Consider the following 17,144-nt stretch of genomic DNA (forward strand, 5'->3'; position numbering starts at 1 on the left):
CTGCCCTGAAACTTCCATTTCTAAATAAATTCAGTGTTTTCCCCAGCTGCTCGTTTCCCAAAAATTTGGAGAATTTGCAATAATTCCACGGCTTTGTCCCTGGGGCCAGGGCTGGTTCTGGAGCCTGAAGGCACCATGGTGCAGCCGAGCCACCTTTCCTGGGGAAAAGAAGGACGGCACAACCCCTCCAGCAGCTGAGCACTGGCCTCCTGCCAGGTGAGGCGCCCAGGAAGTTGAACGGCATCATTTCTCCTTGGGAAGGTTACAGGGACTGGCTCCCCCTCCTGCCGGGAGCTGGGTTGAGCTGGCCCTGGCACCATGGCACTGGGGTGGTGGGAGGCTCGCTCCCAACCTGTGGTCCCAGCGGACCTCGGGGAGTGTGGCAGGGTGGGAAAAGGTCACCAGCAATGAGCTCAGCTCCCCGGGAACCAGCATGTCCCACCAGTCTCCCCAACAGACTCAGCTCCCTGGGGACCACCCTGCCCCACGGGTGCTGTGTTCCCGCTGCCAGGAGCCAACCACCAACTGGTTGTTTTCCAAGCTCCACCGGATACCGGAACAAGGTGCATGTGTTCGTGTACCGGCACTGGTGCGTACTCAGGCACCGGCAGCCGGCAGGACTCACACCGCAAACCCCAAACTCTCAAGATGGAGAGAAGGGGCACGGGAGAAGTGCTGGGATGCGACTCTCCCACGGTGGGGCTCACGGGGGGAAAGTCGAGGCACTTGGCACCTCACCAAACCCCCAGGCTTCTTACTGAATAGCTGAAGTCACCCGGCGGAGCGGTGAGCCATGCACAGCTCATCGCCACGCGGCGAGATGTGAGCCGGGGGCACCGCGGTGCCCGGCGGGCTGGAAGGAGGGGGCACACAGCCCCGGCGGGACGGGCTTTGTCCGGGCCGCCGGTGGGAGTAATGGGAACGCGGCAGCGCTGGCTGTTCTTTGTGCATGGAACAAAGAACAATAGCCAGCGGCTTCCTTTACTGCCCAGAAGCGGGAAGGAGCCAGAAAGGGACACGTCACTCAGCAGAGATGGGCAGTGTGTCACCCCGTGAGGCTGCCGGTGGTGCCCGGTCCCCTGCCACCGAACCTGGAATGGGCAGCACCAGCAAATGGCACTTCGCTGGCACACCCTCCAAGCTACAGCCGATGGGGACGCTGCTGTGACCACAGGCGGATTTGCCGTGCTGCGATGCTGCTCTGCATCCTGGCAGGCAGAGCAGGATGCCCAGCTCCAAAATCTCAGGCATCAGGAGAGGCAAAACCCCGGGTGCAGTTCCAGGTGAAGTTCGGTGTATGGGGATGCACCAGGGGCTCAGGGGTGACTCGCCGCCCCCAACCGATGGATTTAGTCCCTGCAGTTTGTCCTGGCTATTTATTTTCCATCGGCTGCATTGCTTAAACTCCAGTAAAGCGTCGTCACCTTGAGGAGTTCTGCTCAGGGTCTGCCTTCCTCAGTGAGAGCGGGGGGAAAGCCGAGTTATCGGTTCACTTACTCACTTCCCACACTTTCCTCCATGCTGGCATGTCCCCTGATGCCAAGACAAAGCCCTGCTTACCCATTTTCCCACCGCCCCAGAGCTGCAGGTGCCCTCCATCCCTGCACTGGGTTTGGGGCCAGTGGGAGGGCTTTTGGTGAGGTGCTGTCGTGGGTGAAAACCCAGGGTCGCAAGGGAGTGTCACCACCTTACGGCCACACTTGCCAGCCCGCTGGCACCAAATGGATCGGAGATGTGCCTGGAGAGACCCTGGTTTTGGCTGTCCCTTGTGAGATGCGCAGTGGCAGCTCCCTAAGGGAGGTCGGAGGACCCCTCCTGTCTCTCAGGGGGCTCTTCGGCACCGCTCACCGGCACCGCCGCAGTCCCGCATCGCCACCGGCCGGCCCTGCGCGAGCACATTCCCGAGCGGGGACCATTCCCGCGGTCCTCGTGCCATCTAGTGGGACCTGCACCAACGACACGGCGGAGCGTGGCCGCTCCGCGGCTCTGCCGGCCCAGGGGGGTCGGGGTGGTAGAGGGGGGCGGCGAGACCCCGGCCAGAGCCGCACGGCTCCCCCAGCAGTGGAGGAGACCCACGCCGGCAATTAAAAGGCGCTTCTAATGAGAAGCAGCGGTCAGTGCTGGTCACCGACAGAGGGACCATGGGCAGAGAGGCAACCGCAGTCCCCAGGGGACACAGGAGATGGAAGGAAGCTGCTTCAGGGGAATTTTAGTTTGGACGTTAGGAAAAGGCTCTTCACTGAGGAGGCGGTCAGGCACAGGAACAGGCTCCCAGGCTCCCCAGGGAAGTGGTCATGGCATCAAGCCTGACAGAGTTAAGGATTGCCTGGATGATGCTCTTAGTCATATGGTTTAGCTTCAGATTGTTCTGCAAGGAACAGGGAGTTGGACTGGATGATCCTTATGGGTCCCTTCCAACTCAAAATAGCCTATGATTCTGTGATACCACGTTTGCTGCTATTGCAGAGCCAGAGTCCTCCATGCCACCCCCAGACACCACAGCACAGCTCCCCAGTGATGCCAGCTGGCACAGTTGAAGGAATAAAGGTCTTTTTTCCCCCCTAAAATGGTTAGGTTTGCCCCAAAAGACTTCTTCATCCAGGGGATGCTGGATTCAAATGCAGGGATGTGGTCACGTGCAGAAATGCAGGGAGCAGGGACAGCTCAGCCACGTCAGTGCAGATCATGGGGCAGCACTGTCACCCTGTGCTTGCCCAGTGCCTGCAGCCACTCATGCAACAAGTCTCTAGGTCTCAGTTCATGATATGGGGCAACCATCTGCCTCTATATGACCCATCCCTAAGATGGGACCCCTTTGGGGACAGATTTAAGGGGGTTTGTTGGGCACAGCCAGGCACCCTGGGTCAGACTGGAAACCCAGAGCTGGAGGAGAAGGGTACCAGGAGAATGGCCACAGACATGGGTCACTGGCCACGTCCTTAGGTGACATGCCCCAGGCCAAGGAGGTTTGATTTTTGCAAAGGTAAACCCCAGAAATCCCAGGATGCTGCAATGCATCCCTGAGCCTGCTGGTGTCACCAAGACACGAACGTCCGAGCAAACAGCAAAGACACATTTGGAAAAAACTTCGCCGGTTTTAGTGCTGGGAGCGGGTTAAAGCCCCAGCCGAGCACCCGCAGCTCTGGCCAAACCGCCTGCAAAATCGCTTCACCGTCTGCAAGTGAAGGCGCCGCTTCCCCTGGCACAAAACGCTGGGATAGGGGCGTGGGAGAGCAAAGCATCCCCCGCCTCCAGCTTTTTGGGGTTGTTTCCAGCAGAAAAATTCCAGGCTTGGAAAGAACATGCACAGGCATTTAAATTTTTCCTTTAATTTGATTTGTTTTCCCCTGCTCTGCTTGATCCTGGGGTAGAAAAAGGTGTTGGCGCCCCACGGCATCAATTCCACATCCCGTGGGACACAAATCCTCTTGGCCGCCAGTATTTCCCAATTTGATGAAAAGCATAGAGCAAAGGGGAAAAGGCAGGGGGGGAATGGTGTTTTGGGGCTTTCTGCTTGTGGAGCCGGAGGGAGCCAGCACCGCTACGTGTGAGGGTGCAGCGGGCAGTCCTGCGTGGTCACCGGGGACCCGCTCACCCGTGGGGACACTCGAGTGGCTACGTCTTGTCCCCCGCCGCGCCCCCACCTAGGCACCCGCTCCCTGGTGCAGCCCAGAAACACCCACGGGCAAGGCCCCCGCGGGAGAACAACCACCTACAGGCGTGTGCGAGCACCCACTGCAGACACGCGTGCAGCCCCCCGAGCGCGGCCCCCCCGCCAGTGCCACGGGGCAGGACACGCAGCGCGGCCCGGGACCGGCCCCCGGGCGCGGGCGGGGGGCGGGAGCGGCGGCGGGAGGAGGAGGAGGAGGAGGGGGAAGAGGAGGAGGAGACTCGGCCGCAGCGCCCCGGCCCGCGCGGGCCGCCCGCACCTCCCGCACCTCCCGCACCGCCCGCACCGCCGCGGTGCCGACACCGGTGGGTGAGGGACCGGGCCGGGCCGGGCCGGGCGGCACCGGGCGGGCGGGCGGGCGGCGGCACCGGCGGCACCGGGAAACTTGCGGGAAACTTTGGCGGGGGAGGGGCCGCGCCGGGCCGGGCCGGGCCGCAGAGGGGCCGGGCGGGGCCGTACCGAGCCGGGCGGGGCCGGGCCGAGCGATGCCGGGGGGTCCCGGCCGTGCCGGGCCGGACCGGGAGGAATTCCCGAGTACCGGAGGAATGCGGCGGCTCCCGCCGCCCGGGCCGCGGCGGATGAGTGACAGAGCCCGCGGCCAGTGGGGAGGCGCGGGGGGCGGGCGGTCCCGCCCCCGCCGGGACCCCGCGGGGAGGATGCGGGGGGAGTCCGCGATCCGCGCGTGCCGGCGATCCACGCGTGGTTCCTGTGCTGTTCCTGGAGTGTTTGGGATCCATGCACACTCCCCGCGGATGCTCCGGGTGTGCCTGTGCTCCCCGCGGGTGTTCCAGGGGTTTCCGCGATCCACGCGTGATCCCCGTGGGTGTTTTAGGGGTGCCCTGGATCCATGCGCGCTCCCCGTGGGTGTTGCAGGGGTGCCTGGGATCCACGTGTGCTCCCCCGTGGGTGCTGCATGGTTGCCGGTGCTCCACACATAGTTCCGTGGGTGTTGCGTGGGTGCCTGTGCTCCATCTGTGCTCCCGTGGGTGCTGCTGGTGCCGGATCCTGCCAGTGCCTGGGATTCCTCCGGGAGCAGCCCGGAGAGCTCAGGCCTGGGCTTGCCTCTGAGTTTTAGCAAAACTTCACCATTTCAGCAAATATCACTGGAGAAATTAATTTTTTTCTCCTGTGCAAAGCCCCGAACTGTCATCGGCTTCTGCTCCCGCTGCTCCTGCACCGGCTCTCCCAGCCCGACCGGATTTGGTGGCAGGTCTGGGCTGCACCGTCCCAAAAACCTGCCGGAGCTGCGGGCAGCCACAGCTGGACCCTGTACTTATCCCATTAGGGCGCGCGGCAGCCTCCCATTGAGGTTTCCTGGGGCGGTTTGCCTGCCTGGCTGCGCTGGGATGTGAGGTCCGTGGTGGGATGTGAGGTCCGTGCCAGGATGTGAGGTCCACGTTGAGATGGAGACGCTCTGGCCCTTTGTTGAGCCATCACTGGAGAGCACATTCAGCGGCCTCGGTGCACACGTCCTGCCCCCACGCCAGCTCAGGCTGTCCTTCCGGAGCTGTTCCTGCCTCGCTGGCGCTGGCGCTGGATCCAGGCTGTAACCTCTGCTGGAGCTGTTGGGGTGCAGCCGAGTCCCCCCACCCCAGCAGCAGGGACAGTCTTGGAGGCTTGCAGATGACATCATAGGATGACCTCATGCAGATGACGTCACCCAAATAACATGTAGATGTCTTCCCTCTGGTGTGCTGGCAGAGGTGCCATGTGCCTGGCTGTGCCGGCTGTAGTGCCAAATTGCAACTAGGTGCCAGTGGCTGGGCAGTGGGCTGCGGTCCTCACTGGGGGCCTCACTGGGGTCTTTGTTGGGGACCTGGCTGGGGTCATTACCAGGGACCCAGCTGGGGACATTAACCTCACCAGGGTCCATACCTGGAACCACTCAGAGTGCCATCCCCCAAAACCAGGGACTGTGCCCCTGCCCCCACTTCCCTCCGGCTACCAACTGCGGCCCCTCAGTCCCCCAGTCCCCCTGATCCCTCCTGTCTCCCGCAGGTCCCCGGGCGCAGACGCTGCCGACGGTGACAGCCATGCCCTAGGGAAGCCCCACCATGAGCCAAAGCGGGGCCTCACGCCTGGCCGGCTCCCCGCCGCTGCCGGGGGGCTCACTGCTGGCCCTGCTGGCCCCCGAGTCCTCCCCGTCCCCCCCCAGCGGGACGCCCTCTCCGGGGCCCCCACCGGCGTTGCTGGAAGGGGACTGGGAAGGGCGGGAAGAGCTGCGGCTGCGGGAGCTGGAGGAGGCGCGGGCGCGGGCGGCCCAGATGGAGAAGACGATGCGCTGGTGGTCGGACTGCACGGCCAACTGGCGCGAGAAGTGGAGCAAGGTGAGAGCCGAGCGCAACCGGGCGCGCGAGGAGGTGCGGCAGCTGCGGCATCGCCTGGAGGCCCTCACCAAGGAGCTGGCCAGCCTGCGCCGCGACCGGGACCGTGACCGCGACCGGCCGGAGGAGCGCCCACCGCCACCACGGCCGCAGCCCAGCCCCAGCAATCCTCCCACCACCGACGGGGCAGAGGGGGACGCCAGCCCTGAGCACGAGCCTGTGCGGGACGTGGGGGCTGAGGTGCCCCAAAAAGGCAAGGTGAGGGTGGCAGGCTGCCCGAGGCCGACAGGGGAGCTCCTCATGCCCATCACCCACCCATGTGCACCCTCAAACCACCACTGCCTGCCCTGCAAAAGTGGGCAGCGTCGGGGGACTCCTCTTGGATTAGCATGGGGAGTGTCAGACCCCTCAGAGCAGCACAGGGAGGGCAATGGAGGGAGGGATGCTCTTGGTTATGGGGTGAGGGCTGGGTGCTGTAGGTACTGGGAAGCCAGGGCTGCCCCCTCACCCTGTTCCCTGTGTTGGGCCACCCACGGCGCCACAGGAGCTGGAGCTGATGGAAAACATCTTGACGAGCAAGCAGGATGAGAGCTGGGAGCAGCGGGGCCCCCGGGCCTCCTTCAGCCGCCAGGAACGGAGCCGCCTGCTCTGGGAGGATGTCAGCGTCATGGAGGAGGATGCCACCAAAGTCACCGCCCTGAAGCTGAGGCTGGATGAGTCCCAAAAAGTGCTGCTCAAGGAGCGGGAGTGAGTGCTTGGGGCATCATCCTTGTATGCTGCCAGCCAATCCCAGCCTGGTCCCCGCTGGCATGGGATGTCCCATGGGGTCCTGCTGGCTGTCACAAGCATTGCCTCTCCCCAGGGACAAGCTGGCGCTCAGCAAGAACATCGAGAAGCTGGAGGGCGAGCTCAGCCAGTGGAAGATCAAGTATGAGGAGCTCAACAAGAACAAGCAGGAGGTGATGAAGCAGGTGAGCAAGGTGCCTGGGGAGCAGGGGTGCCCGGGGGGTAGCCTGTCCCCGGGGGGGTGGCACGTCCTCATGGTTGCACATGGTGGCCCACAGCCACCTCCCCAACTGCAGGGTGCTCATTAAGGGTCTTCATTAGTGCTACTGAGCCAGTGGATCCATCTGCAGAGATTGGGTGGGTGGGTGGGTGGATGCAGTCAGGGTTCAGGTGGTGGAAGGTGGGTGCTCACTGTCCACCTGGGGTGCTGTGTCCCCCCACAGCTCAATATCCTGAAGGAGATCCACCAGGATGAGCTGGGGCGCATCTCCGAGGACCTGGAGGATGAGCTGGGCGCTCGCTCCAGCATGGACAAGAAACTGGCCGAGCTGCGTGCGGAGGTGAGGCCAAACCCCAACACGGGGGGCAAAGGGAGCGGCGAGGGGTGTCCCTGCTGCCCCTCGGCCACCCCATGTCCCTGTCTCAGATGGAGCGGCTGCAGGCAGAGAACGCGGCCGAGTGGGGCCGTCGGGAGCGGCTGGAGACAGAGAAGCTCAACCTGGAGCGGGAGAACAAGAAGCTGCGGGCACAGATCGAGGACCTGGAGGAGGTGCTAGCTCGCAAGCGGCGCCAGACAGCCAGTGCCCTGGACACCGACCTCAAAACCATCCAGGCCGAGCTCTTTGAGAAGAACAAGGTGCCATGGGGGTGGTCCTGGCCCCCGCTACTGCATCCCTGGGTGACCCTGTCATGGGGCTCAGCATCCCCAAGGACTCCCTCAAGCCCAAACTCCGCCACCACCCTTCACCTAAGGAATGGTGGTGACCCCGTCCTTGCTCCATCGGCTCCTGGGTCATGGGGTGGGGCAATGGGAGAGGTCCCTGGGGAGGGAGAAGGGGGCATTCAGTGGTGGGAGTGGCTCTCCCCTGCTCAGCCCCCTGCCCCATACCCACCACAGGAGCTGGCCGACCTGAAGCACATCCACACCAAGCTGAAGAAGCAGTACCAGGAGAAGATGGCAGAGCTGGCCCACGCCAACCGCCGCGTGGAGCAGCACGAGGCAGAGGTGAAGAAGCTGCGCCTGAGGGTGGAGGAGCTGAAGAAGGAGCTGGCCCAGGCTGAGGATGAGGTGGGGAAGCTTGTGCTGGTGGAGGGGGTTGAGATGGGCGGGTCTGCTCCCTTCATACTTTCGTGGCTGCTGACGGCACCATCCCATCCCATCCCACAGCTGGATGAGGCCCACAACCAGACGCGGAAGCTGCAGCGGTCGCTGGATGAGCAGACGGAGCAGAGTGAGAGCTTCCAAGTGCAGCTGGAGCATCTGCAGTCCCGGTGAGCAGGGGCTGGGTGGGATGCTGTGGGGACCAGCAAGGACTCATGGGTGGGGTGATGTTCTCCTTACCACCATCCCTCAACCAGCATCTGCCTGGTTGAACCCCTGGCTAAGCATGGCCAAAGTGCCTCCGACATCCTCGGAAGGAGCACAGCCATCCTCAGAGCAGCCTTCACCCCACTGCAAGCTGGATGGCATTCCCCTCCCAGTTAAACCAGCACAAGGCTGCCCAGAGACTGGTACAGCCCAGTTTCACGCTGCTTAGGGTTGCACCCGCCAGTATCCAGGGCCAGGGCAGGCTCCAAGCATCCCACACCAGTTTGGGAAGGTGGGAGCTGAGGTTTATTGCTCTGCTTCACCTCTCCAGCAGTAAAAAGCTGAAATGGCCGTGGGATCGATGCCGTGGTTCCGGGAGGCACTGAGGAGGGGTGTTTATAATCATCCTTTATTTTATTGGGACATCTGCATTAAATCATGGAGGAATAATGGAGGCTTCGTCACCACCCCCCCGCAGCCTCGCCATGTACTCGTCCCTAAATAATTCATGCTTTCCAGTAAAATGCAGTGGATGGTTTGGATCTCACTGGATCCTGGGCCTTTGGATTTCAAATTTGCTTCATGAATTTTCCTTTGATGAATTTTCACGCAAGGGCGAGTGAGGAGCTAAAACCACCGCAGGCTCCCAGGAACAGGGACTTCCTGGGGATTTTGGGGGGATCCTCATTTTAGGGGGACGACTCCTCCCAGCTCAGCGCTCCTACGTGGCTCTGAGCAGCACAGTGGTGTCCAGCCCTGGAGGAGTTTAACCTGTGCCGAGCACCATCCACGGCTCCTGTTCGTTGTGCTGGAGGGTCAGCCCCAGGCGGGGGGAGCTGATCCTGCACCCAGAGTTTGGTGGGGGCCGCAGGAGGGAGGCCCCCCGGGGTGCAGCCATGCTGTAGGGGTGCAGCCATGCTGTAGGGGTGCAGGGGGACGGGCTCAGCTGTGGCTGTCCCTCGGCAGGCTGCGGCGGCAGCAGAGCACTCCGCTCTTCGGCAAGATGCGCAGCACCCGCTTCGGCCCCGACGACGCCGGGGACGGCACCAGTGACCCCGACGAGGACGAGGACCTGCAGATCCAGGTGCCCTAGAGCCCAGGGCCAGTGCCACCGCTACGGGGACGTGCCACATCCGTCCTCTGCGCTCAAGTGAACGTGTCACCGCGGGGCCCAGCCGTGAGGCGACCCTCGTATACATGGGAAAACTGAGGCACGGAGCGGTGGGGAGGAACTTGCCCAGGGATGCTCCAAACCCGCTGCCTCTCGGACAGTATTGGATGCCCCTTCGGCTACCAGCAACTCCTGGAACACAAATGTGGCCCCCAAAGCCAGTGTCACTGAGCAGCCCAGGAGGAGGAGGCGCAGGCAGAGAGAGGCACTGAGCCCGGCATCCAAAACGCCTTCCTGCCCACTTTTTTTATATATATTATATATATGTATGTATTTGTATATGATTTTTTTTATTATAAATACAGAGCCCAGAGGGGCCCAGGCTCTGGTGGTGGAGTGAGCTGCTGTGTCTGTCCCCACGTGGGAGCAAGGGTTGGGAGGGGACACATCAAGGATGGATGTTTCTCCACTAGCCACAGCCCACCACTGCCATCCCTGTCCCCATGCCTGGGGACCAGCCCAGAGTGTGGGTAAAGCCCATCCCTGTGCCTGTGCAGCAAGGAGTGCTCACCCATGGGTGCAGGGGAGCTCCCCTGTGGGTTCAGGGCTTTCACCAGTGGATGCAGAGGTGCTGACCTGTGGGTGCAGGGTTGCTGACCCTGGGGAGGTGCAGAGGTGCTGACCCAGGGGTGAAGGGATGTTCCCACATGGGTGCTGACCACCCTAGCCCAGCCCAGCCCCCTCAGCCCACCCGCACAGCTCAGGGCCTTGGGGGCTTTGGAGGAGCTCAGACACAACCTTATTAAAAATTAATATTTCGGTGAGCTAATCCCCTCGCTCTGCCTTTTAATTGATTGGCTAAAAGCGCGGCTCTTTGCTGCTCACAGGGTTTTTTTAATGCCCTTTTATTTCTAGCAATCATTCATATTTTTATGGCCCAACAAGTGAGGCCGCGGGGGGGGGAGGGTGGTGCCTTTGGGCAGTTTTAGTGGGGGCGCCCTGGAAAAGAGTTCGGGGGGCACGGAGGACAGGGACAGGGATGAGGAGACAGGATGATGAGCTCGGGCGAGAGGCCGCCGCCGCCGCCGCCCGTCAGTCGCCGCAGGGTGTTCACTCTGAAGCCTAATGATGGAAACCTCTTTGCAGGGCGGCCGGTTGTGGCTCTGGTTGGGCAGCCCGGGGGGGTGAAGGGGGATGTACCGGGCCGGGGGGTGGGGCTTGGAGGGGCGTGGCCGGGGCGGGCGTGGCCGCGCGGCTCCGGGGCTCGGGGCTCGCAGCGCCGCGGAGGCTCCGGCGGGGCCGCCCGCAAAGGGGAGCCCGGTAAGGGGGGCGACCGGGGGGGCAGAGGTGGCGAGCGGAGGGGGTGACACACGGCGGGGCTTGACCGAGGTTCGGGGTGACAGGTGTCGGGGGCACCAGGTGGGGAGGTGACAGCGGCGGGTAGGACGTGCCGGTGGGAGACCTAGGCGTGATGGAGGGGTCGGCCGGGGACCGCGTGTGGGGGTGCCGAGGTGACAGGTCGGGGAGGGGGGCAGGAGGTGCCCTTCAGCATCTCGGAGTTCCCTCGGGGTGTTCATGTGCGTGGGGTGGGGGTGATGGGGGTGAGGGTGATGGGGGGGATTTACCCCTCAAAGGCGAGCTCTGCCCCCGGCCTCTCTCGGGGCAGAGGCGGGTCCCCAAGGTGCGGTCCCAGGTGGATCCTTCTGGGTGCTGGGCTTTGGACACCAGGACGTCACTGACACGGAGGAGCATCCCCGGGGATGGCCCCATCCCGTTTCCTGGGTTACTGCCTTCTACATGGGACTTCTCCAGCTGGGAAAGGAACCCGGTCCCCACCTGGTCCCACCTCTAGGGGCTGGAGGAAGCAGCAGGGACCAGGCTGAGCAAGGCCGGTCTCGTGGCAGGGCTGGAGGGAGGCTGGGTTACAGCAAGGGGTGCGAGACTGGGAGCTGAGGTCCCTTTGGCACCCGGCACCAGGGCCAAAACACCTCGCACCAGAGCTGGCCTGGCCAACAGGGGGTTGTTAACACCGAACCCCACTGGTGACCGGCGGCAGGGGACATGTTGCTGCCCAAGCGAGCAGCCTGGAAGGAAGGAGGGGCAGTGCGGGAAGGTGATGGAGACCTGTGGGCGAGGTCCGGTGTGGGTGTCTCCCGGGACACATGTTGGAGCTGGTGCCAGGCCTGTGTGTGTCGGCCTGGCTCCACCGTGCTGGCAGGGGTTAACACCGGACTGTTCCACTCGGATGGTTCAGGCAGCGAAGGGAGGAGGAAGAGGAGGAGGAGGAGTAGGACAGGAAGGAGGAGGAGGAGGAGGGGGAGGAGGAAGATGTCACCCGTCGATCTGTCATTTCTCTTTTCCAGCCAGGATGGGGGACACTGCTAGCGCCGAGCTGGGCCGGTGGTGAGACAGGAGGGGTACGGAGGAAGAGGATGGAGAGGGGGAGGCAAAGGTGAAGGCAGCCCCCCTCCCAAAAAAAATATCCCCCACCCCATCGAGCCATCGCCATGGCGACGAATTTTAACGACATCATCAAGCAGGGCTATGTGAGGATGAAGAGCAAGAAGCTGGGGGTGAGTGGGGGTTTTGGGCAATGGGGGGCGTCGTGGGGGACACCCGTGGATTTGAGGTGTTGGTTTCCATGCGAGGTGACGAGGCCGGGTCCCTCCTGCGGGTCCCTCTTGTGGCATCCTGTGCCCCTGTTTTTGGGTTGAACAAGCAGCATTTGGGGAGCTGTGGTGGCGGGGGAGCACAGGGGGGGCAGGGACAGGCCACTTGTTGGTACCCAAATCATCCAGCAGCCCCAGGGGTCCAGATCCTGCAACCGGTCAGATCCTGCACCGAGTGACACCCGTTCACCTGTCCCAAATCATAGAGGGCTTGGGGACGTCCATGAGCCCTCCCTGCCCCCCATGCCTCAGTTTCCCTCCACACGCAGTTTGGCATCGGGGATGCCCCACCCCGGAATGTTGGGGGGGGTGCTGCTGGGTGCCAATTAGGGTGGTGTTAAATTGCAGCACCCATAGGTGGGGGGTCAGGGGGTTCGGTCGCCTGCCTCCATCGCTGGGAGCCGGCAGCAGCGAGCATGCTGGGTAATTTCATGCTAATTAGGGAGAACAAAGAGGGAGCGGGCTCGAGGGGGGGGACATGCTTGGGGACGATGGCCCCACCACCCCCTGAGGCAGGGGCTGCGGGAGAGGGGACGGCGAGATGCCAGGACAGGGGTCCCCTTGGGAGCTTTGTCTGTGTTCATTAATTAAGCGCTGTAATTAGCACTGGCAGAGGGGTGGGGGCGGATGATGGCAGCCCCAGGTTATCCCCATCCCCAGCATACCCTCCTGTTCCCAGGCCCAGCAGGGTCAGCAGAAGCAGGCACAGGTCCTGGGGATGGGGGCATGGGGCAGGGGGGGGACAGGGACCCCCACGCTCTGTGTCTGGCAGATCTACCGGCGCTGCTGGCTGGTCTTCAGGAAATCCTCCAGCAAAGGGCCCCAGCGCCTGGAGAAGTACCCGGATGAGAAGTCTGCATGCCTGCGTGGGTGCCCCAAGGTGAGGGGGTGCACTGCAGGGGTGCTGGGGTGCTCCCCACTGCGGGGGGCCCCGTGCCAGACCACGTTCCTCCTTGCCTCAGCTTGCTGGGTGGCTGTTGCCCCATGTGGTCCAGTGGGATGGAGCTGGGTCTGGGTGCAGCAGGGAACATGGTCTGGGTGCAGCATCTGGAGTCTGGGTGCTGCAGGGGCCAGGGTGTGGGTGCAGGAGTTGACAGGGTCTGGGAGCACAGCAGGGCTCTGGGTGCAACCCTCACCTCCTCTGCAGGTCACTGAGATCAGCAACGTCAAGTGCATCACCCGGCTGCCCAAGGAGACCAAGAGACAGGCCGTGGCCATCGTTTTCACCGACGACTCCGCCCGGACCTTCACCTGCGACTCAGGTACGGGGCAGCGCCCACAGATGGCCAGGCTGGGGGTGCTGGGTGAGACACCCTGGCTTGGCCGGGGTCGCCCAGGGGCTGCCGTGGTGCCTTGCAGAGCTGGAGGCGGAGGAGTGGTACAAGACGCTGTCAGTGGAGTGCCTGGGCGCCCGCCTGAACGACATCAGCCTGGGGGAGCCCGACCTGCTGGCGCCCGGCGTGCAGTGCGAGCAGACGGGTGAGCGTGGCGCGGGGCTCCACCCCGCTGCGCTGCACCCCCCACGGATTATTTTATTTTCTGTTTTTTTCCCCGTCTCCAGACCGGTTCAACGTGTTCCTCCTCCCCTGCCCCAACCTGGACGTTTACGGCGAGTGCAAGCTGCAGATCACCCATGAAAACATCTACCTCTGGGACACGCACAACCCCCGGGTGAAGCTGGTCTCCTGGCCCCTCTGCTCCCTGCGCCGCTACGGCCGCGACGCCACCCGCTTCACCTTCGAGGCCGGGCGGTGAGATGTCACCCTTGCCAGGAGGGGGATCAATGCTGCATGCCTTCATCCAGCTGGATGCTCCAGGAGATGGCATTGCTGCCATCACCACAGGGCAGGCCTGAGGCTGGGGTGATGGCCACGGCCTGCATAGGGTGCCCCAAGGCGGGGGGCGTTTGGAGCTGGGTCTAGTCCCAGCTCAACACCATGAAGGGGACATCGGGACAGCTCTAACAGCATGGGAAGCCGGGCCAGCTGCCACCTGGGGTGGGTTTTGTTTATCACCCCTGGTGACGTTCCGTGCCCCATCCCTGCAGGATGTGCGACGCAGGGGAAGGTCTCTACACCTTCCAGACGCAGGAGGGTGAGCAGATCTACCAACGCGTGCACAGTGCCACGTTGGCCATCGCTGAGCAGCACAAGAGGGTCCTGCTGGAGATGGAGAAGAACGTCAGGGTGAGCTCCAGCCCACCCCGTGGTGGGGCACAGCAGGGGGAGACTCAGGGGGCCCTGTGTCACCCTTCTCCCCCTCTCATCCACCACAGCTGCTGAACAAAGGCACTGAGCACTTCTCCTACCCTTGCACCCCCACCACCATGCTGCCCCGCAGCGCCTACTGGCACCACATCACCGGCTCCCAGAACATGGCTGAGTCCTCCAGCTATGCCGGTGAGTGTCCCTGCTCCCCTGCCAAGGAGCTGTTGCTCCTCCAACCCCCATGGCATTCCCAACCAGCTGAGCCCACCCTCTGCTTTGTCCCCAGGGGAGGTGTATGCGGGGGCCCAGGCCAGCTCGGACACCGACCTCCTCAACAGGTTCATCTTGCTGAAGCCAAAGTCCTCCAAAAGCGACAAGCCTGAAAGCAGGGAGCCCACATCATCCCCGTGAGCTGGTGGGCGGGGGAACTGGGGCAAGGGTCCCCTTTTTCCTCCCCAGAGGGTGGCAAGGACGCAGGCAGCCACCCCTCAGAACCCCCAGGAGACCTTGGCACCTCCATGCCAAGACTTTGGGGAGCAGGTGCTGGCTCGCGCCCTGGCGTTAGTGGAGGTGACGGCTGGATCAGCCTTGACTGACTTCAAATATATATTGAATATCTGTATTGTAAGAGATATTTCCTTCTCACACAAATGCAAATGTGGTGGCTGCCGAAGAGCCCTCGGGCAGATGCTCAGAGGTTTTTGACTCTTGGGGATCCTGCTGGGAGGTGAAGTGTGGGGGAGGGGGGTCAAGAAGTTCGGAGTGTTTTCTGCAAGGCAGGAAGGCTGGAGCATCACCCTGCCACGGGCACGGAGCAGCGCCGGAGGATGCGGCTGTGCCAGGCTGATGGTGCAGGGTCCCACCCTCCCGTGAAGAGTGGGGTGCTCCTGGGGACACCCTGCCACCCCTGAGCTGATTTTTGCACTTCAAGCTGTTTAAACTCGCTGTAGAATTGAGATGTCTCAGGAGAAACTGGTTTTCCTTCCAGGGGGGTTGGGTGGGTGAGCAGCCGGGCAGGGCCAAGCTCCCCAGCTTCCCCCACCCCAGCACCCCTCACTCCTCCAGCCACAGCCGTGTGCCCCTGCTGTGCCCCTGGTTCATCTGCTGGTGGGCAACCCCGGGACTGGTTTTGGCCAGTAGCATCTGTCTCTCGAGGGGCAGCTTTGTGGATATAGGAAGTCCTAGGGCAGAGAAGCTCATGCCAATGAGGGGAGAGCTGCATTCCTCTGTGCATTCCCATAGCCCTCACTCCCCCCTCACCCACTGGGTACCAGCCCTTGCCCGGGGGGAACTGGGCTTTATGTGCTGAACTCAAAAGCAATTGATTTTTTTCTATTTATTGACCTCCTTTAGAAGGGCTATCTTTTTATTGCCGTGAAAACCTTGTTGTTTCTTTGGAGTCTTCTTTCTGTCTGGGTTGGATGGTTAGTGGTTTTCTTTCTGCCCTTTAAAGCTCCAGGTCCATGTGTTGGGCACGGGGAGTGTTGTGATGTGGGAACCTGTGGTCTGTAAATACTGTGTCTTGGGATTGGTGTAGCTTGTGGCTGAGGCTGGGGGAATGTTGGGACAGAGAAGGGCCACTCCCTGCAGCATGGCCGAGCACGGAGGGGCTCGTCGGACCCCAGCACTGCCTGGCAGCACATCCTCCTCCGGGTGAGAGGTGTAATTTGCTCTCTTTTCCTGGCTACACACCTCATCTGGAAAAGATGTAACAATTGTTACCAAAAATGTTTCGGTTTTCTGTTTTTTAAGGAGTTGCTCAATGAATAAACAACCCTTATCCACATCCACCCTTCCTGTTTGTCTGTTCCATCCAAGCGCGCTCGGGAAGCGCAAGTGGGAGTAGTGCCTGCCAGGGAGAAAAATGCTGATGGGGGGAGATTTCCTGAGGCTCCTGGCAGCAAGCTTGGCTCAGAGCTTTGTTCTGCCTCCAGCCATGGCCAGGACACTTCAAGTGAAGCCCTAAAACCGCTGGGATAGGGAGAAGGGTGGAGCGAGTTGCCACTCTCCATCAAGCAACCCTGAGTGAAACAGGATGCCAGCACTCCATTGTTATCCCTTCCCTCCAGCCACCCGAAGCTCCAGGGACGTGCCAGGGCAGTGGTGGCTTCAAGTCCCCAGGTGAAGGAGCTTCAAGCCACGTCATCATCCAGCTCTCCCAGAGCTGTGCCAGGTAAGTTATCCATGCCATGACTGCCTGGCAATGCTGGCCTCACGGTGAGACAGCCATGCCAGCCGACGCAGTGCTCCCTCCAGGAACAGGCAAGGACATGGAAGCAGCAGCCCAGCCACAGCAGCTTTTCCATGGAGGGGAAGGGAGTGCTGGCACAGGCTGCTCTCTCCAGTTCAGCATGACCCTGTCACCACTCCCTGAGCCATCCCCATGCCCCATGTCAGGGGCACACATGCCTTCCCCTCCCTCTCAGCCCCCATGGCACAGAAGTGGCAGGTCTCTCCAGGAAAGTGTCACTGAGAAGCTCATCCCAAGCCACGCTGGGCACTGATGGAGGGGAGGAGAAGGGGTGACCCAGGTCATTGCTGGAGCCTTTAAGCCACTGCCAGAGGGGTCAGGGTATGAGACCTGCACCAAGCTCAAGCCCAGCACATCCTCGGGACTGTGGGCACACTGGAAGGTGTCATCCAGGGTCATTCCTGACAGACCCCCTGCCACCCAGCTCCTCACAGAAAGGTTATACACATAGAGGGGTGTGTGTACAGCTCCAAAGGAGTCTGTAAGTACAGCTTTGCCTGCCTGACCCAGCTGGGCTCCCCTGCAGCACTGCCTTCTGCAGCATCTTGCCCACCCCGGCTTCAAACATCTGCTTCGAACACGGGGCTGGCTGAGCGAA

General features: G+C 62.3%; 2 protein-coding genes across 2 annotated transcripts; both read left to right on the forward strand.

Annotated features, from left to right (window-relative positions):
- The first annotated feature begins 3,936 nt into the window (after nt 1-3,936).
- Nucleotides 3,937-9,807, forward strand: CCDC102A (coiled-coil domain containing 102A). Its single transcript, XM_027734004.2, has 9 exons — nt 3,937-3,975; nt 5,669-6,252; nt 6,539-6,741; nt 6,857-6,965; nt 7,224-7,340; nt 7,427-7,636; nt 7,898-8,068; nt 8,168-8,271; nt 9,275-9,807. The coding sequence occupies exons 2-9, from the start codon at nt 5,725-5,727 to the stop codon at nt 9,399-9,401; spliced, it is 1,569 nt and encodes a 522-aa protein (XP_027589805.1). The 5' UTR covers nt 3,937-3,975; nt 5,669-5,724; the 3' UTR covers nt 9,402-9,807.
- Nucleotides 9,808-10,673: 866 nt separating this feature from the next.
- On the forward strand, nt 10,674-16,081 carry DOK4 (docking protein 4). Its single transcript, XM_027734005.2, has 9 exons — nt 10,674-10,739; nt 11,783-11,992; nt 12,861-12,968; nt 13,236-13,350; nt 13,448-13,567; nt 13,650-13,839; nt 14,136-14,274; nt 14,364-14,487; nt 14,582-16,081. Exons 2-9 carry the CDS (start codon nt 11,927-11,929, stop codon nt 14,704-14,706), a joined length of 987 nt encoding a protein of 328 aa, XP_027589806.1. The 5' UTR covers nt 10,674-10,739; nt 11,783-11,926; the 3' UTR covers nt 14,707-16,081.
- Nucleotides 16,082-17,144: the final 1,063 nt, after the last annotated feature.

Source organism: Pipra filicauda, unplaced genomic scaffold, assembly GCF_003945595.2.
Source record: "Pipra filicauda isolate LSUMZ 115617 unplaced genomic scaffold, ASM394559v2 scaffold289_size944018_pilon, whole genome shotgun sequence".
Taxonomy (NCBI): domain Eukaryota; kingdom Metazoa; phylum Chordata; class Aves; order Passeriformes; family Pipridae; genus Pipra; species Pipra filicauda.

Bases quoted from the DNA above. Each gene is read 5' to 3' on its own strand.
- DOK4 (XM_027734005.2), top strand. From the start codon at position 11,927: ATGGCGACGAATTTTAACGACATCATCAAGCAGGGCTATGTGAGGATG. The intron at 12,969-13,235 runs GTGAGGGGGTGC...CCTCCTCTGCAG, and splicing joins GCCTGCGTGGGTGCCCCAAG to GTCACTGAGATCAGCAACGT. The intron at 14,488-14,581 runs GTGAGTGTCCCT...CTTTGTCCCCAG, and splicing joins TGAGTCCTCCAGCTATGCCG to GGGAGGTGTATGCGGGGGCC.
- CCDC102A (XM_027734004.2), top strand. From the start codon at position 5,725: ATGAGCCAAAGCGGGGCCTCACGCCTGGCCGGCTCCCCGCCGCTGCCG. The intron at 6,253-6,538 runs GTGAGGGTGGCA...ACGGCGCCACAG, and splicing joins AGGTGCCCCAAAAAGGCAAG to GAGCTGGAGCTGATGGAAAA. The intron at 6,742-6,856 runs GTGAGTGCTTGG...GCCTCTCCCCAG, and splicing joins GTGCTGCTCAAGGAGCGGGA to GGACAAGCTGGCGCTCAGCA.